We start from the raw sequence: 19,872 nt of genomic DNA, 5'->3' as shown, positions 1-19,872 counted from the left end.
CAGAAGTCATGTGTGTAGGAGTCGGGTCATAGGCTAATTCTATTTTTTTAATGAGTTAATACATAATTCCAGTTAATTAACGTTAAGTTAGTTTCAGGTGTACAATATAGCAATTCAACAATCCTGTACATTCCTCAGTGCTCCTCATAAGTTGTATTCTTAATCCCCTTCACCTATTTCACCCCAGAGCTCTTTGTATCCTCATAAACTACACCTCTATCCACTGAACAACAGTTCTCCAAGCCCAGCACTGAGCACCCACCATTCTACTTTCCATCACTATGAATTTGGTTTATTTTCCTCATATAAATGGAATTATTTCTTTGTGACTGGCTTATTACATTTATTATAATGTCCACAAGATCCTTCCATGTAGCATGTGATAAGATTTTCTTCTTTTTTAAGGCTGAATAATATTTCATTATATGTATAGAAGGCCCCTAATTTTTAGAGACTAGTTTAACTTTAAAAATTAGTTTAGGGGCAGTCTCAGTTGGTTAAGTGTCTGACTCCTGATTTTGGCTCAGGTCACAATCTCACAGTTTATGAGACTGAGCCCTACATCAGGCTCTGCACTGACAGTATAGCTGCATGGAAGTTTTTTTTCTCCCTCTCTTTCTGCCCCTCCCCTGCTGATGCATGTATTCTCTCTCTCAAATAAACTTAAAAAAATTAGTTTAACATTAAAAATAACTGACTTCTTCTGGGAAGATGAGTAGACATAGTTTTCCCTGTTCTTCCCCCTAAGTACAAATGAAAACCTTGGAAATTATGTATAAGACAAATATAAGAAGAAAGGTGGAGAGAAGAGGGCAGATCAGCAAAGAACCTCAGGACCTGAGGAACAACATGGCAGTGAATCCCCTCATTTTTCCCAGACTTGGATGTGAAGAAACTGGCAATCAGAAAACATCAGTGGGTGTTTTTTAAAAAAACAAACAAAAAGCCCCAAGAAAAGCCTGCTTTTCTAGCCAGAGGACAAGGAAAGGAATAGACCATCAAGATTGAAAACTTTTAGACAAATACTGCACACACAAACTATAGCCCCACTCTCATGCCTGCCAGCAAAAGTCAAGTGGGAGCCTAGCTTTCCACACTTATAAGGATATAAGGAGACACTCCGTATCCCAAAAGACCAGGTAGGGAGACAGGACTTTAATCACCACACACCCCTACTGAGTCCCACCAGGTTTTGGTTTCAGCAGATAGGACATGAGGAGCCTGAATTTCCACTCCATCCAGCTGTAATGAAGCCCTCCTTCCCCTCTCTCCTGGTATCAGAGAAAAAGGTGGAAAATCAAAACTTTCATATCACTTATTGGCAACAAGGCCACCCCACTGTGGTGTCAATAGGGACCATGATAGAAGCAGGAACTTCTACCTCATCCAGCAGAAACAAGGACTTCTTGCCTTGAGTATCAAAAAAGGCCATGTGGGGAAACCTGGACATCTATTATCTGGACATTATTATCACTAATGAAGTGGTATTTCTTCCTCTCCTAGTAGAGCAGCATCACGAAAGCCAGCTGAAACAAATTTAACTAAAAATTCAGAGTTTTATAATGTAGAAATGCCCAAGTTTTAAAAAATGTTAATTTTTGAGACACTGTGAGTAGGGGAGGGCAGAGAGAGACAGAGGATCTGAAGTGGGCTCCACACTAACAGCAGAGAGCCTGATGTGGGACTCGAACTTACTACAAGATTATAACTTGAGCTAAAGTTGGATCCTTAACCAATTGAACCACCCACATGCTCCATGAAATGTCCAAGTTTTGATCAAGAGTCACTCATCATAAGGAAGTAGGATGATTTCAAACCAAATGAAGGAAAAATCGAATCAACAGATGCCAACATTGTTAGGACAAAGATGTCAGAATTATCTGGTAAAGCAACTATGATAAAAATGCTTCAGTAAGCAATTATGAACATGCTTAAAGCAAATTTAAAAAGTAGAAACCCTCAGAAAAGAGTCTCAGCAAATATAAAGAAGCACTAATGGAAAATTCTAAACTGAAAAATAAAGTAATTGAGATAAAAAGCCTAATGAATGGGTTCCACAGGAGAATAAAGGGGGAAATGGAAAGATTCAGTGAACTGGAAGATGAAAAGTGGAAATTACCCAATCTGAACAATGGAGAGAAAATAGACTGAAAACCAGAAATGAAGAGAGCCATTATCTGTTTCTTGGACAGAGAGGAGAAAGATCTGGCCAAAGAAATAATGGCTGATAGATTCCCCAAATTTAATGAGACAAATAAATACATAATACAAAAAAAAATGAATAAAAAGTGTAAACCGAAGGAAATCCGTGTGAGGATACACCATGACTAAACTTTTGAAAATTAAAGGCTTGAAAGGAGACAAAAACAACATATAAGGGAAAACAATTAGAATGATAGTGGAAAAGCCTTAGATTAATAATCTAAGTTCTCAGATTCATAAAACTAGAATGAGAAGAGCAAAATCAGCCAAGGGAAGTAATAATAACAGAAATCATTGGCATTGAAGAAAAAGAAACAGTGATGAAACACAGCAGATTCTTTGAATAGGTCAATAAAATTGAGAAACTTACAGCAAAACTGACAAAAAATAGAGAAGACACAAATTACTGGTGTCAGGAGCAAAACAGGAACTATCTCTACAGACTTAGCAGACATCAAAAAAGATGCTAAGGGAATTCTACCTTATACCAATAAAGTTGACAACTTGGACAGAATGGACCACTTTCTGGAAAAACAACAATGACCACAACTCACCTAATGTGAAATAGATCATTTAAATAGCCCTGTAAATATTAAAGAAATTAAATTAAATATATAATTTTGAAACTCCCCCAAAAGAGGTCCCCAGGCCCATATGGTTGTACTAGAGAATCCTGCAGTTGTTTAAAAAAGAATTAATGTCGGGGCACCTGGGTGGCTCAGTCAGTTAAGCGTCTGGCTTTGGCTCAGGTCATGATCTCACAGTTTGTGGGTTTGAGCCCCATGTCAGGCTCTGTGCTGACAGCTAGCTCAGAGCCTGGAGACTGCTTCAGATTCTGTAACTCCCTCTCTCCCTGGCCCTCCCCTGCTCGCACTGTCTCTCTCTGTCTCTCAAAAATGAATAACAGACATAAAAAAAATTTTTTAAATAAAAAAGAATGTCAATTCTGTACAATTTCTTCCAGAAGATAGTTCATTTATAAGGCTGGTATTCCCCTGATACGAAAATAAGACAAAGACCAAAAAAAAAAAAAAAAAAAAAAAAAAAAAAAAAAAAAAAAAAAAAAAAAAAAAAAAAAAAAAAGGAAACAACAGATCAGTATCTTATGGATATAGATGGAAAAACTCTAAAGAAAATAATAGCAAACCAAAAATATAAAAACAAAATATAAAAGAAATTGTGTACCATGACCAATTGGGATTTATTGTGGGAATGTAAAATTGGTTTACTGTCTAAAAATCAATGAATATAATAAAGGATATCAATAGAATACAGAACAAAACCACATCATCACCTCAGTTTAAACCAAAGAAAAAGATCAAGTGAGATTTACTCCTGGGCTTCAGGGTGGGTTCAGTATTTGCAAATCAGTCATGTGCTATATACCACATTAATAAAAGAAAGGATAAGAACCATATGATCCTCTTAGTAGATGCAAAAAAAACATTTGACAAAAGACAGCTTTCATTCTTGATAAAAACCCTCAAGAAAGTAGGGATAGAAGGAATATATCCCAATACCCTAAAGCCCATATATGAAAGACCCACAGATAATATCATCCTCAGTGGGGAAAAACTGATAGCTTTTCCCCCTAAGGTCAGGAATACAACAGGGATGTCCACTCTCACCAGTGTTGTTCAATGTAGTACTGAAGTCCTAGCCTTAGCAATCAGCAAAAAGAAAAGACATACAAATCAGCAAGAAAGAAGTCAAACTTTCACTCTTGACAGATGACATGATACTCTATGTGGAAAATCCAAGACTCCCACCAAAAAACTGCTAGAGCTGAAACATGAATTCAGCAAAACTGCAGGATATAAAATCAATGTACAGAAATTGGTTGCATTTGTATGCACCAATAATGAAGCAGCAGAAAGAGAAACCAAGGAATTGATCTTCTTTACAATTGCACCAAAAACCATAAATACCTAGAAATAAACATAACCAAAGACGTAAATGATGTGTATGCTAAAAACTATAGAAAGCTTGTATAAGAAATTGAAGAGGATATAAAAAAATGTAAAAGCATTCATGCTCATGGATTAGAAGAACAAATACTGTTAAAACGTTGATACTACCAGAGCAGTCTGTACCTTCAGTGCAATCCCTATCAAAATAATACCAGTATTCTTTACAGAGCTAGAACAAACCATCTTAAAATTTGTTTGGAACCAGAAAAGACCCCAAATAGTCAAAGTCAGGTTGAAAAAGAAAACCAAAACATCACAACTGGAGGCATCACAATTCTGACTCCAAATTGTATTACAAACTTGTAATCATCAAGACGGTATGGTGCTGGCACAGAAACAGATGCACAGATCAGTGGAGCAGAAGGGAGAACCCAGAAACGGACCACACACGTATGGCTAACTCATCTTTGACAAAGTAGGAAAGAATATTCAATGGAAGAAACAGTCTCTTCAGCAAATGGTATTGGGAAAACTGGACAGAGACCTGCAGAAGAATGAATCTGGACCACTTTCTTATACCATAACAAAAATAAACTCAAAATGGGTGAAAGACCTAAATGTAAGACAGGATACCATCATCCTACAGAAGAAAACAGGTAACAACTTCTTTGACTTTGGCTGCGGCAACTTCCACTAGACGTGTCTCTGGAGGCAAGGGAAACAAAAGCAGAAATGAACTACTGGGACCTCATCAATATAAAAAGGTTCTGGAAGCACTGGGGTGGCTCAGTCGGTTAGACATCTGACTCTTGGTTTCTGCTCAGATCATGATCTCACAGTTGTGAGATCAAACCTTACATTGGGCTCTGTGCAGACAGTGCTGAGCCTGCTTGGGATCCTCTCTCTGTCTCTCTCTGCTCTTCTTCCACATGTGTACTTACACATGCTCTCTTCAAATAAATAAAATTTTTTAAAGTTTAAAAAGCTTCTGCACAGAGAAGATATTAGCAAATGACATGCCAGATAAAAAGTTAGTGTCAAAAATCTATAAAGACCTTCTCAAACTCAACACCTGAAAAACAATCCAATGAAGAAATGGACCAAAGACCTGAATGAACACTTTTCCAAAGAAGACATGCACATGGCTAACAGACACGTGAAAAGATGTTCAGCATCACTCATCATCAGGGAAGCACAAATCAAAAGCACAATGAGATACCATCTCACACCTGTGATAATGGCTAAACTTTAACTCCGGAAACAACAGATGTTGACGAGGATGCAGAGAAAGGGGAACACTTTTGCACTGCTGGTGGAAATGCAAACTGGTGCAGCCACTCTGGAAAATAGTATGAAGGTCCCTCAAAAAATGAAAAGTAGAACTACCCCTTAGGGTAGCAATTGTACTAGGTGGTCTTTATCCAAAGGATACAAAAGTGCTGATTTGAAGGGGCATCTGCACCCCAGGGTTTATAGCAGAGCTGTCAACAATTAGCCAAATTGATTGACTGATGAATAGACGAAGATAAAAAAGAATGAAATCTTGCCATTTGCCACAATGTGGATGAAATTAGAGTGTATTATGCTAAGTGAATAAGTCAGAGAAAGACAAATATCATGATTTCATTCATGTGGAGTTCGGGAAACAAAACAGGTAAACATAGGCGAAGGGAGGGAAAAACAAGATGAAAATGAAGGAATGCCTGGGTGGCTCAGTTGGTTGAGCATCCAACTCTTGATTTCTGCTTAGGTTACAATCTCATGGCTTCTAAGTTCAAGCCCTTCATTGAGAATCCCTGCTTTTGATTCTGTGCCTCCCCCGCTTGTGCATGTGTGCAGGTTCTCTCAGAAGAAATAAACTAAAAAAAAAAAAAAAAACAACAGAGGCAAACCTTTAGAGACTTAAAAACAAACTGAGGGTTGTTAGGGGGAGGTGGGGGGATAGGCTAAATGGGTGATGGGCTTTTAGGAGGACACTGTTGGGATGAGCACTGGGTGTTGTATGTAAGTGATGAATCACTAACTTCTACTTCTGAAACCAATACTACACAGTATGTTAACTAATTTGAATTTAAATAAATTAATTTAAGAAGACTTTTTAACAAAATCCAGTATGCTTTCATGCGAAACAAACAAAAAAACCTCAACAGGCTAGAAGTAGAAAGGAAGTACCTCAATCTGATAAAGGACATTTATGGAAAACCCACCAGTTGACATAATAGTTAATGGTGAGAGACTGAATGCTTTCCCCCTAAGATCAGGAACGAGATAAGGATATTCACTCTTACCAATTCTATTCACCATTGTACTAGGGGTTCTAACTGTGGAAATTAGGCAAGTAAAAGAAGTAAGAGATGTTCAGAATAGAAAAAAAATTAAAGCTATCTCAGTTTAGAGATCATATGATTTTATATATGGAATATCCTACATAAAATTTTAGACTCCACTAAAAAGCAATTACAACTAGTAAGTTCAGCAAGCTTGCAGAGTAAGATATCAAAATATAAGAATCAGTACTATAGAAATGTACTGTATACTACCAGTGAGCTATCCAGAATTAAACTCATAATTACATTTACAGTAGCATAAAAATAATTAGGAATAAGTTTAACAGATGAAATGTAAAATTTACACTGAAAAGTATAAGACATTATGGAAAGATATTCTAGGTCAATTGGAAGACATATTTTTTGTGGATAGGCATTTACTGTTATGACGGCAGTCCTGCCCAAATTATTTTTATAGATGCAGTGTAATCCATATCAAAATCCGAGCATTCATTTGTAGAAAGTGACAAGTTGATCCTAAAATTCATATGGAAATGTAAGGGATCCAAAATAACCAAAACAGGTTGAAAAATGAAGAGCAAAGTTGGAGGGCTCATAATACAAAGCAACCCCAATCAAGTGTGGTAGTACTTTATGCTAGTTAGCATAAAGATAGACCTAGAAATCCAGATAGAATTGAGAGTCCAGAAATAAACTCTTGTATTTATAATTAGCAAAAGTGCCAGGGCAATTCGATGGGGGAAAAGATAGTCTTTCCAAGAAATGTTACTGGGACAATTGGATATCCTCATGGGAAAGAACTCAGGTGTGTCTCTCTCACCCCATATACAAAAATTACTTTAAAATGGGTTGGAGACCTAACTATAAGAACCAGAACTATTAGGGAAAAACAGATATTATTGACCTTCTGTTAGGTAGTGACTTCTTAGATACACAAAAAGCACACTAGAAGGGGAAAAAAATAGGTATGTGGGACTTCATCACAATTAAAAACTTAATTCAATGAACACCATCAAGAAAATGAAAGGCAAACCACTGACTGGGAGAAATTTACAAACCATGTATCCAAGAAGGGACTTATTTCTCCAATATGAAAAGAACTCTTCAACTCAATAACCAAAAGGCCAATAACCCAATTAAAAGCATACAAAAGATTTGAATAGATATTTCTTCAAAATAGGTATGTGAATGTCCAATAAGCACATGAAAAGATGCTTTAATTTCTATACTTAGGAAAATGCATTTCAAAACCTCAATGAGGCACCACTTCATACCCAATTGGATGACTATAATCAAAAGACAGAAAATAGCAAATGTTGGTGAGAATGTGGAGAAACTGAAATCTTGCATGTGGTGGCAGGAATGTAGATGGTACAACCGCTTTGGAAAACAGTTTGGAAGTTCCTCCAAAAGTTCAACAAAAATTCCTCATACTTAACCCAGCAGTTTCTCTTCTTAGGTGAAATTAGAGCCTACAGTCACACGATAACTTCTACACAAATGTTCATAGAAGCAGCATTTATAATATCCAAAAAGTAGAAACAACCCAACGTCCACAACTGTTAAATGGATAAATAATATATAGTCCGTCCATATAATGGAATATTGTTTAGCCGTTGAGAAAAGAAATGAAGGACCAATACATGCTACAGGACATGGAACCCTGAACACATAAACGAAGAAACCGGTCATAAAAGACTATATTCTCTGACTCCATTTACATGAAAGCTACAGATTAGACAAATCTATGGAGACATGGAATTCAGTTTTACTATTTACCATACATGGTATTATTATTCAGTGGTCATTTTTACCCTCTCCTTCCATGTCCATGGACAATGCAGGTTATGTCATTTCAGCTGCAGAGCTCTGTGTTTCTCCGGTGTTTCTTCATTTGTCAGCATGCATTGAAAAAAGAAAGAGTTAGGGGCGCCTGGGTAGCTCGGTCGGTTAAGCCTCCGACTTCGGCTCAGGTCAGATCTCATGGTTGTGGGTTCGAGCCCCACGTCAGGCTCTGTGCTGACACCTAGCTCAGAGCCTGGAGCCTGCTTCCGGTTCTGTGTCTCCTCTCTCTGCCCCTCCCCCTCACATGTTCTGTCTCTCTCTGTATCAAAAATAAATAAAACATTTAAAAAAATTTTTTTTAAGTTAGAAGACAGTCATGCCTTGCTAATCCCATTTCCTAGCCATGCTTGTCAACCTGACTTTCGGACAGATTTCTAGTGTAGCTGTCCTCCATTCAGTAGATTTTGATGGTACGTTAGCTTTGATAGACAAGGTTTATTCTTTAAAAAATCCAAACTCTCTATACCGTGTTTCTAAATCATACTTTTTTGTTTGTTTGATATAGGAAAGCTATGGCAGAAAAATACATCATGACAGCTGCAAAACTTATCGCTCCTGTAATTGAAACATCTTTTGCTGTAGGTTATGATTGGTAAGAGAGAAATTCAGTATAACTGGATGGATATTTTGTTTTTATAATATATACTTTTATTGATTTTAAATTCTTATTAGAAAGGTGAGTAATTATGTATGTTGATTTCTACATACCAGGCCAATAATATGATATGATAGAATCACTATAGGGCATTCTAAAAGTAAAAGTTTTTCTTATTGCTCATGTCATTTCTTAAGTACTAAAGCAAGTGTGCTACCATTTGATATGAGGATACATAATTACTTCCACGGTATGAATTCCAGCCTATGCTCTCTTTTATTTTAGTGTATCTTTTCTCATTTTCTCCCTTTTCTCCCTTAAGTTTGTTAGTGGCAGTAAAACTCTATTTTCAGGAGTACCTCTCACATGTAAAGGGGTTCTTGTCTCCTGATGTAATATATTTTGTAAATAGAAGTGAAGAGTTTTATTAGAATTGGAAGCGCCTTAGATCATTTGTTGAACAAGTAGTGAATTTGTTTCTTACTTCCACCCAGTACGAGAATCCCGTTTGTAGCATCCCATATAGGTGATCTTTTAAGCTCTGTGTGGAGTCTTCTGGTTTTCAGCTCACTGGTTTCATTTCTGAACATCATTAACGGGGAGAAAGATCTTTGTATTGAACCCAAAGTTGCCCCTCATGGAACTTTTTTCTGTGATCTTTCAAGCAATCGTAGACCCCGTCTGTGACCCCTTCTATAGTGTGCCTTAGAGAATTTTAAAAATTCAAGATACATGGACCTAGTTATAGAGTCAAGTACAGAAGAGTTACTGTCTCAGCCTGCTTGGCTGCTTTCTGTTTTTTTTTAAATTGAGATATAATTTACATATTATAATATATCAGTTTCAGGTATATAACATAATGATTTGTTATTTATATGTATTACAAAATGATCATTCTAAGTCTGGTTAACATTTGTCACTGTACATGGTTACAATTTTTTTCTTGTGAAGAGAACTTTTGAGATATTTCTTAGCAACTTTCAAACATGCAATTCTATATTATTAACCATGATCACTATGCTATATATTACATCCCATGTCTTATTTATTTTATAACTAGAAATTTATACCTTTTGAGCCCCTTCATCCATTTCACTGTCTTCCACCCTGGCAACCACCAATCTGTTCTCTGTATTGATGAGCTTGGGTTTGGTTTTGTTTTTTAGTTTTCTAATTACTTTTCATATTTCTTCTTGCTAGACATGCTTTCTTTACCGTATTTTTATCATCTTTTACCCATTCTGCTTATTACTTGGAGTCCATTTTATTCCTTGGAATACATTGTCTTCCTGGTTTAATTTGTACTAAAAGGCTTCACAGTTGATCCATGATGTTTTGTTTTTATTGGGTATTTCCAGTTGCCTGGCTCTCTTTTTTTTTGCATTTTTTCCCTCTGTTGCAGACTCATGCTTTTTCTCCCTCATAGCATCTCTCTCTCTGCTTTATATGACGGTTATGTCTTGGCCTGGTGTTAAATGTCATCTTGGGGATTACTGTCATTTCTTATTTAGTTTGGATCCTCTTTCTTGTTTAACACTTTATTGTTCCTTGACTTCATCCTTAATTAACCGCCTTAAATCTTTCTGTGTATGTCTGTAAATGTGTAATTCTGTTATTCTTGATTAATCATTTATTTTATTAGGTAAATAATTTTAAATTATAAGTTGTAACTTTCTGTTAGAAGTTTAAAAATATTCCTTCATTGTTAGCTAGCATTGTTGCTGATTAGAAGTCATCTAATACTACCCTCACCTTTATCATTTATAGGTCAGTGACCTGTTTTCTTTCCTCTGTAGCTGTGTTATTCTGAAATTTCATATTGGTCCCTTTGTCTCCTTCCTGTCTTCCTCCCAACCACGCAGCAGATGCCTCAGTTTGTTGGCTGTGGTTTTTTTTTTTTTCAGTTTGGGGAAACAGTATTAAATTATTTCTTTGATAGTTTACTTCCTTCCTCTCTAATTACAAGTGTCTGTCAGTTGGGCTTTGGACTTTCTTGTCACTTCTCTTTCTCCTGTTTTATCTCTAGCTTTGCTTTGCTTTGTGGGAGACTTTCTTTTCATCTAATCTTTCCATTTAATTATTTTGTTTGTACATTTTTATTTTGTATTTCCAAGAGCACTTCATTTTCTCTGGCTGTTCCTTATCTTATCGTTACTGAGGGTAAGGGTAGTCTGTGGGCTCTGCTGCGCACAGGATGGAGTTCCGGGATTCCTGAAGAGCCCTGCAGTCACCCCATCTAGCTGCCTTCTCGGCTCCACCCCTCGCTTAGTCCCTGAACCCCGTCTCACCTGCATTCAGTGCCACCAGAAGCTGGAAGCCGGAAGCCAGAAGCCATCCCTCTGGTGCTGTTCTGAGTGTAGCGTCCTTTTCTCTCCATTCTTCCGGAAGGTGTATTTGCTCATGGAGGTGGGAATGGGAGATAAATACATTTGTCTCCTGCTGTTTTGAATTCGAAGTTTTGCCATTTATTGCTGATAATGATGGAAGCACTTTCTTATGAGTGTTTTCTCTTTTCAGATATACAGCTCCAGTTTCTTTACCCATTTAGTTATAATGTGTTTTTCTAGAAAGACTGGTTTGCTACCTGACCAGTTTTCTGCTAGTTTATAAATGAGTTCCTTAAAATGTGTCCCTGTATGTATACTCAGTACTCCATTTGTGTTTTGACCAATGTGTAGTTCAACAGAATCACTGTATCCCTTCTCATGGGCATCAAACTGTGGTTGTACCCAAAGATCTCCTTGACTTGGGGGTAACCTCCTCACAATAAATGAGCTCTGTGTCTTTAATCATGCTGAATAGTATGTATTATTTGTTTTACCATTATTAAGTCTAACCTTGGGGCACCCCAGTGGCTCAGTCGGTTGAGTGGCTGACTTCGGCTCAGGTCATGATATCACAGTTTGTGGGTTTGAGCCTCTTGTCAGGCTCCGTGCTGACAGCTCAGAGCCTGGAGCCTGCTTTGGATTCTGTCTCCCTTGCTCTCTGCCCCTACCCCACCTGTGCTCTGTTTCTCTCTGTCTCAATGATAAATAAACATTAAAAAATTTAACTCTAACCTGAATTCTCTTAATGTTTCTAGACATACATATTAGTTTTTAATGTTTTTACCTTTTGAAAAATATGATTATAATCATGTTTTTGCAACCTAGCAGTTGAGTGAAATTTTGAATATTTATAAAATGCCAACCAGTTTGACTGACATTTTCCAGTAAATTAATGTGTTTTTAAAAACACTTATTTATTTATTTATTTATTTTTACTTACCTTTTTTAATGTTTATTTTTTGAGAGACAGGGAGTGGAAGCAGGGGAGGGGCAGAGAGAGGGAGACACGGAATCCACAGCAGGCTCCAGGCTCTGAGCTGCCAGCACAGGGCCCCACGCAGACTCTAACTCCGAATCGTGAGATTGTAACCTGAGCTGCAGTCGGAAGCTTAACTGACTGAGCCACCCAGGCGTCCCAAGACTTCTTTATTTTTAAGAGAGCCCAAGTGGGAGACAGGTAGAGAAAGGGGGACAGGATCCAAAGCAGGCCCTGTGCTGATAGCAGCAAGCTTGATGTGGGGCTCAAACTCATAAACCGTGAGATCGTGACCTGGGCTGAAACCAAGAGTTGGACTGCAACCGACTGAGCCCCCCAGGTGCTTGGAGTCTTTAGGGTTTTCTATATAGAATATCATGTGATTTGCAAACAGTGGAACTTTCACTTATTACCAATTTGGATGCCTTTTATTCCCTTTTCTCGTCTGGTTTTTGTGGCTATGTACTATGTGAATAAAAGTGGTAAGGATGACATCCTTTCTTTTTGCTGATCTTAGGGGGAAAGCTTTCAGTTATTCACCACTAAGTATGGTGTTAGCTGTGGGTTTTTCATATATGGCCTTATGTTGAGGTACATTCTCTCTAAATTTACTTTGTTGACAGTTTTTATCCTGAATTTGTAAGTGCTTTTTCTGCGTCTATTGAAATGATTACGTGGTTTTTATCCTTTCTCTTTTTGATGTGTTGTATCACATTGATTGATTTGTGAATATTGAACTATCCTTGCAACCCAGGAATATGTCCCATTTGATCATGGTGAATGATTTTTTTTTAGCATTTATTTATTTTTGAGAGACAGGCAGACAGACCATCAGGGAAGGGGAAGGGGCAGAGAGAGAAGGAGGCATAGAATCTGAGGCAGGTTCCAGGCTCTGAGCTGTCAGCACAGAGCCTGATGAGGGGCTTGAACTCATGAACTGCGAGATTATGACCAGAACTGAAGTCAGACACTTAAGTATCTGAGCCACCCAGGTGCCCCAAATGATTTCTTTTAATGTGTTGTTGGATTGGGTTTGCTAATATCTTGTTGAGGATTTTTGCATCTGTGTTCATCAGAGGTATTGGCCTTCACTTCTCTTTTTTGTGCTGTCTTTATCTGGTTTTAATATCTGGGTAATGCAGACCTCATAGAATGAATTTGGAAATTTTCCTTTGTCTTCTGTTTTTTTTGGAATAGTTTGAGAAGGATAGATATTAAATTTTCTTTAAATGTTTGGTAGAACTCACCTGTGAAGCCATCTGGTCCAGGATCTTTGTTTGTTGGGAGTTTTTTTGATTACTGATTCAATTTCATTTGTTGGTAATTGATCTGTTCAAACTTTGTTTCTTTCTGATTCACTTTTGGGAGGTTCAGGTTTCTTTTAATTTATCCATTTTTTCGTAGGTTTTCCAATTTGTTGGCATATAGTTTTTCATAATCTCTTAATCCTTTGTATTTCTGTGGTGTTCGGTTGTTTTTTCTCCTCTTTCATTTCTGAATTTGTTTATTTCAGTACTCTTTTTTTTTTTTTTTAGGAGTCTGGCTAAAGGTTTATCAGTTTTGTTGATCTTTAATTGAACTGTTCTATTGTGTGTGTGTGTGTGTGTGTGTGTGTGTGTGTGTGTTAGTTTCAGTTTCATTTATTTCTGCTCTAATCTTTATTATTTCCTTTCTTCTACTAGTTTTGAGTGTTATTTGTTGTTCTTTTTCTAGCTCCTTTAGGTGTAAGGTTAGGTTGTTTATTTGAGATTTTTTTTTTTTTTTTTTGGAGGGTAGGTCTGTATTGCCATAAGCTTCCCTGTTATAAACTGCTGTTGCTGCATCCCCCAAATTTTGGGTCATTGTGTTTTAATTTTCATTTATCTCCATGTATTTTTTTATTTCCTCTTTGATTTTTTATGACCTACTCACTGCTTAGTAACATATTATTTAAGCTGCATGTATTTGTGTTCTTTCCAGATTTTTTTTCTTATGGTTGATTTCTAGTTTCATAGTGCTGTGCTCAGAAAAGATGCATGGAATGACTTCGATCTTTTTGAATTTGTGGAGACCTGTTTTGTTGTGTAACATGTGATCTGTTGTAGAGAATGTTCCATGTCATGTGAAAGGAATGTGTGCTCTGCTGTTTTAGGAAGAATGTGTCTGTTAAGTCCGTCTGGTCCAGTGTGTCCTTCAAAGTCATTGTTTCCTTCTTGATTTTCTGTCTAGATGATCTGTCCATTGATATAAGTACTATCAGTTATTTCTTTTATGTTTGTTATTAACTGTTTTATGTATTTGGGTGCTTCTCTATTGGGTGCCAAAATATTTACAATTGTTATATCTTCTTATTGGATTGTCCTCTTAATGATTATTTAGTGTACTTGTTTGTGTCTTCTTATCATCTTTGTTTTAAAATGTTTTGTCTGATATAAGTAGTATTGCTATCCTGGCTTTTTTTTCACATCTATTTAAATGATAAATGTTTCTTCTCCATCCCTTTACTTGCTTTTTTTTTTTTTTCAGATTTTACAAATTTTTATTTGCATATTTAAAAACTTGTACATTCCAGTAATTAAAATAATTTGAGCAAAAAAATGGCACTCTGATTAAACTGCATTTTAATCCTGCTTGCAGGATTCCTTGGACCAGCTTGATTTATACTCTAGATCTCACTCTTGTTTTGCACAGCCTCTTCCTTCACCGGAGTGCAGGCTCTTTTCCTCTGCTGCTGGCCAGGTGGGCAGATGTGGGAGGCAGGCATGCCTTCCTTGTCAGTAGTTCTCTGTTATGTGATGTCGAAAGGGCAACACAGTCAGTTAAACTTGTTCCAACCTCTTTGTATTTTACAAAGTTAAACAAGTGAAAGAAGTAAAATAAGAAGGCAGTGCTTGTGGAGTGCACAGTGCATACTGGTGGTGCACACCTCCTGAGTCGCTTGCTAGCTTCTCCTGTTCAGCTGTTTCTTTTTCTTTTTTTTTTTAATGTTTTATTTATTTTTGATAGAGAGAGAGACAGAGCATGAAAGGGGAGGGGCAGAGAGGTGAAGGAAGAGGCTGTGCAAAACAAGAGTGAGATCAGAAGCAGGCTCCAGGCTCTGAGCTAGCTGTCAGCACAGAGCCTGAGGCGGGGCTCGAACCCACAAATGTGAGATCTGACCTGAGCCGAAGTCGGAGGCTTAACCGACTGAGCCACCCAGGCGCCCCTCAGCTGTTTCTTTTGAAGGCTGTGGATTTTTCTTTTGCATCTGTCTTCTTCAATTCTGACTTCCTGAATTCCTCAGTCTCAGTCATATTGGGTGTGCCAGACATGGTTGCAGAGAAGCTGCATGAATTGCACAAATGATCAAAGTCCAGTCTCCACAGTGGCTGCCACCGAGTGTCCAGTGGTTCAATCTGTATGTGTCTTTAGGTCTGAAATGAGTCTCTTTCTAGGCGGTATCTGGGTAGGTCTTGTTTTCTTATTCATTCCATCACGCTTTGTCTTTTGATTTGAGTGTTTAGCCTATTTACATTCAAAGTAATTATTGATACATATGCATTTTTTCCCATTTTGTTACATGTTTTATGGCTCTTTTTATAGTTTTACTCCAATTCTTCTCTTGCTCTCTTCTCTCATGATTACGTGGCTTTCTTTAGTCATATCCTTGGAATTCTTCTCTTTATTTTCTGTATATCTGTAATGGTTTTGATTTGTGGTGACCATTAGGTATGTATATAAACTCATATATATATATATATAAGTTGATGGTCACTTAAGTCTTAACCCATTCTTTTTTTTAAGTTTATTTATTTATTTTGAGAGGGGGAGAGAGAAAGAGTGTGCAAGCCAGGGAGGAGCAGAGAATGAGGGAGAGAGAGACAATCCCAAGCAGGCTCCATGCTGTCAGTACAGAGTCTGATGCAGAGCTTAATCTCATGAATCGTGAGATCATGACCTAAGCCAAGATCAAGAGTTGGATGTTTAACCAACTGAGCCACCTAGGCTCAGAACCCATTCTTTACTCCTCCCCTCCTTATGTTTTAGGTATATGGTGGCATACTTTACATCCCTTTATTTTGTGAATCCCTTGAGTGATATTTACAGATAACTTGTTTTTATTGCTTGTTTGATTGCTACTTTCCTTATTCTTGCTTATGGTCTTTTCACTCAAAGAGTCCCCTTTAACATTTCTGGGAAACTCTTTATCTGTCCTTCTCTTCTGAATGATAGCCTTGCTAGGTCTAGTGTTCTTGTCTGCACAGGTTTTCCTTTGAGCACTTTGGATATATCATGCTGCTCCCTTCTGGCCTGCTAAGTTTCTTTTGAAAAATCTGCTGACAGCCTCATGGGCTTTCCCTTGTATATAAGTGACTTCTTTTCTCTTGCTGCTTTAAAATTTTTTCCTTTCTCCCTACTTTTTGCCATTTTAATTACTATATGTCTTGGTGTGGACCTTCTTTAGTTAAATTTTGTTGGGGGATCTGGATTTCTGTTTCCTTCTCCCGATTCAGGAAGTTTTCAACTATTTTGGGTTTTTTTTTCCATTTTTTTAATGTTTATTTAAAAAAGAGAGAGACAGCGTGAACAGGGGAGGGGCAGAGAGAGAGGGAGACACAGAATCTGAAGGCTTTGAGACGTCAGTACAGAGCTCGATGTGGTGCTCACAGACTGCAAGATCATGACCTGAGCTGAAGTTGGTCGCCCAACCAACTGAGCCACCCAGGTGCCCCACAACTATTGCTTCAAGTACATTTTCTGCCCCCTTTTCTTTCTTTTGTCTTTCTGGGATCCCTCTAGTGCCAGTGTTATTACATATGATGGTATCGCTGAATTCCCTGAGTCTCTTCTCATTTTGCATAAATTTTTTCCCTCATCTGCTCAACTTGATTACTTTCAGTTACTTCATCCTCTAGAGTCAGTGATTGGTTCTTCTGCTTCATCTAGCCTGCTGTTTACACTATCTAAGTACTAAGTATCTTTAATTTCATTTGTTGTATTCTTCATCTTATCGATTCCTTTATATGTTATCATTAGGGGTCTCACTTAATGTCCTCCACTCTTCTGTCAAGTCCACTGAGTATCTTCATGATCATTACTTTAAATTCTCTATCAGACATATTACTTACCTCTGTTTCACTTAGGTCTCTTGCTGTGATTTTCTCCTGTTCTTTTGTTTGGGACATATTCCTGTGTCTCCCTAGTTTGTCAAACTCTCTGTGTCTGTTTCAGTGTGTTAGGAAAGTCAGAGTCTGTCCCCTCTTCTTTAGAATATTGGCCTTATTTTATTTTTTAATTTTTTAAAAACATTTATTGATTTTTGAGAGACAGAGAGACAGAGCGTGAGTAGGGGAGGGACAGAGAGAGAGAGAGAGAGACATAGAATCTGATGCAGGCTCCAGGCTCTGAGCTGTCAGCACAGAGCCTGATGCAGGGCTCGAACTCATGAACCATGAGATCATGACCTGAGCCGAAGTCGGCCACCTAACCAACTGAGCCACCCAGGCGCCCCTGGCCTTATTATTACTTTTTTAATGTTTATTTACTTATTTTGAGAGAGAGAGAGAGAACATGAGAGAGCACGTATGCACGAGAGAGAGCGGGACACAGGATCTGTTAGCACAGAGCCTGACACAGGACTCGATCTCACAAACTGTGAGATCCTGACCTTAGCCAAAATCAAGAGTCAGATGTTTAACCCATTGAGCCACGCAGGTGCCCCTCGAGTACTGGTCTTATAAAGCCCAGCCATGCAGTGTCCCCTGTTTACAGCAACCTGGTGCTTCAGAGCGTGTCACCTATGTGTAATGCATGTGCCCTGCTGTGTGGCTCAGCCACTTTCTCCTTCAGCCCAGTCGTCTGCACTGGTTCTCTGCCTGTTGTGGGCAGCTTTTTCCCCTGTGGCCTAGTGGGCCAGTCTGGAGATGCCCTGGGCTCTAGTCAAGTCAGAACAAGCATTTGTTAGTGATGGAGCAGCCCCAGCCTGCAGGCTGTTGTCCGTGTGTTATCCCCTGAGAAGTTTCACTGGTCTGCAGGGCCCGCAGTCAGACCCACTGTCCTCCTCCAGCCCGCTGCTGGGGCCTCCATCGGACCAGTGTGTGTGTGCAGTTATTTCTCCCACTCTCCGGGGCAGAAGTCACCTTGCAATGATGCTGGTCTCTGTAGGGGCTGCTTGCACACTACCAGCCTGTGGTGCCAGCCTTTGTGGGCCCTGGCTAAGAGTGTGTCGGAGAGGGCAGATCTGCTGAAGCGCAGCGGGGGGCAGAGGGACAGGCATGCTAGCCAGGTTTGGGTGCTCCTGGTCCTCTGGAGGAGGGGCCCTGCAGTGTCCAAACTCAGGCGGGCTGTCTAGAGGAGTAGATTGGCAGAAGCACAATGTGCGGGGAAAGAGGCAGTGATATGAGCAAGTCCCAGAGGTTGATGTGTGTTTACGTTGGAGACGGTGGAGGGAAAGGGTGCCTGCCAGTTCCTTTATTCCTGGAGGTGGGTTGACCTGGTGCTGAAATGGTCTGGGGGCTTGGAGCTAGTAGGTAGCCTGGTGCTGAAATGGGTTGAAAGCTTGAGGACACACTAGTCATTCCCTGTCTATGCCCAGTCATTTTGTCTCTGGGTTTGCAGGGGCTGATTGGGAGCATGGGGCCAAAGTTGCTGCCTGGGAGCTGGCTGATACCGGGATATGCCAGGAGCTTGGGTTTGTGGGAGCTGGCTGGGAACCTGAAGCCATGGAGGTTGCTTGGAACCACTGGAACCTACTGGTGCCCATTGGGCCAAGGACTTAGGTGTGCAGGAGCCTCCCTTGGCCACCAGAGCCAACAGGCTCTGGGGCAAGCTGGCAGCCTGGTCTCTTAGGTACTACCAAGGAGCCACCAAAGGATGTAGAGTCCCACAGGCACCAAGGCAGGCAGGGGCCTGGGCTCGCAGGAGCCTGCCAGGAGCCAATAAGGGCAGTGAGAGTCACCCAGTGCTGGGGCAGGCTGGACTGGCGTCTGTGGTGAAGTCAGACACTTACTTTACTCTCGCAGAGAGGCTCCCTTTCTCCCTGCTGAGCTGTCTGGGCTCGGAGGAAAGGTGAAGAGGGTGTGGGAATCTATCCTCAGTGCATCTTTTCTTGTATCTCACCTTTACCCAGGTGGTGTAACCCCTCACCTAGAATCCTTAGCTCTTATGAAAGTATTTTTAAGTATGGATAGATCTTAAAATTGATATTTCTGGGAGGGTACAGGTACTAGAAATTCCTTTGCCACCATTTTGCTGACATTGATCCTCCAATATAAAACTAATATAAGTAGTTTTCACCAACAAGCATAGTGTTCATAATATACTTCTTATCATGCTTGTTATAATTCAGTATTTTAAAGATTTCATTTGTAACTTAAAATGGATTAAGTCACATTTTCTTATGTGTTAACTAGGTAGGTGTTCATTTCCGTAGCTAGAACTTGGCAATTTAAAAAAAAATTTACCAGAGCTCAGGTTACGTGAAAGCCCATGTTTCTAGTAACTTTGAAGAAATATGTAAAGCTTACATAATATTTTTCAGAAACTTTACTACATATGTGTATGTGCAAGTGGACATGTATGCATATATGTGTACATTTTATGTGGTTATATACATACAAAACCTATGTGCATATTTATTTATCTAATATATAAAAAATGTAAAAGTAGATTTTTAAATGCAGGGCAGCGCTCTTTACCGTCAACATCAGAGCTTCTGAATGGGGTTAGAAGATGCTTTATAGGTAGGAAAACATTCTATAATGGTTATTTG

General features: G+C 38.8%; 1 protein-coding gene across 6 annotated transcripts in view; it reads left to right on the top strand.

Annotated features, from left to right (window-relative positions):
• IFT88 (intraflagellar transport 88) overlaps positions 1-19,872 on the top strand; it is a 129,816-nt gene that overhangs the window by 39,603 nt on the left and 70,341 nt on the right. For all 6 annotated transcript variants that reach the window (XM_029936988.1, XM_029936991.1, XM_029936993.1 and 3 more), the window contains one exon: positions 8,751-8,837. In XM_029936988.1, the coding sequence (XP_029792848.1) occupies positions 8,751-8,837 (87 nt within the window). The remainder of the gene's footprint in view (positions 1-8,750; positions 8,838-19,872) is intronic.

Source organism: Suricata suricatta, chromosome 4 (assembly GCF_006229205.1).
Source record: "Suricata suricatta isolate VVHF042 chromosome 4, meerkat_22Aug2017_6uvM2_HiC, whole genome shotgun sequence".
Taxonomy (NCBI): domain Eukaryota; kingdom Metazoa; phylum Chordata; class Mammalia; order Carnivora; family Herpestidae; genus Suricata; species Suricata suricatta.
This window is presented reverse-complemented; position numbering and strand designations above follow the sequence as displayed.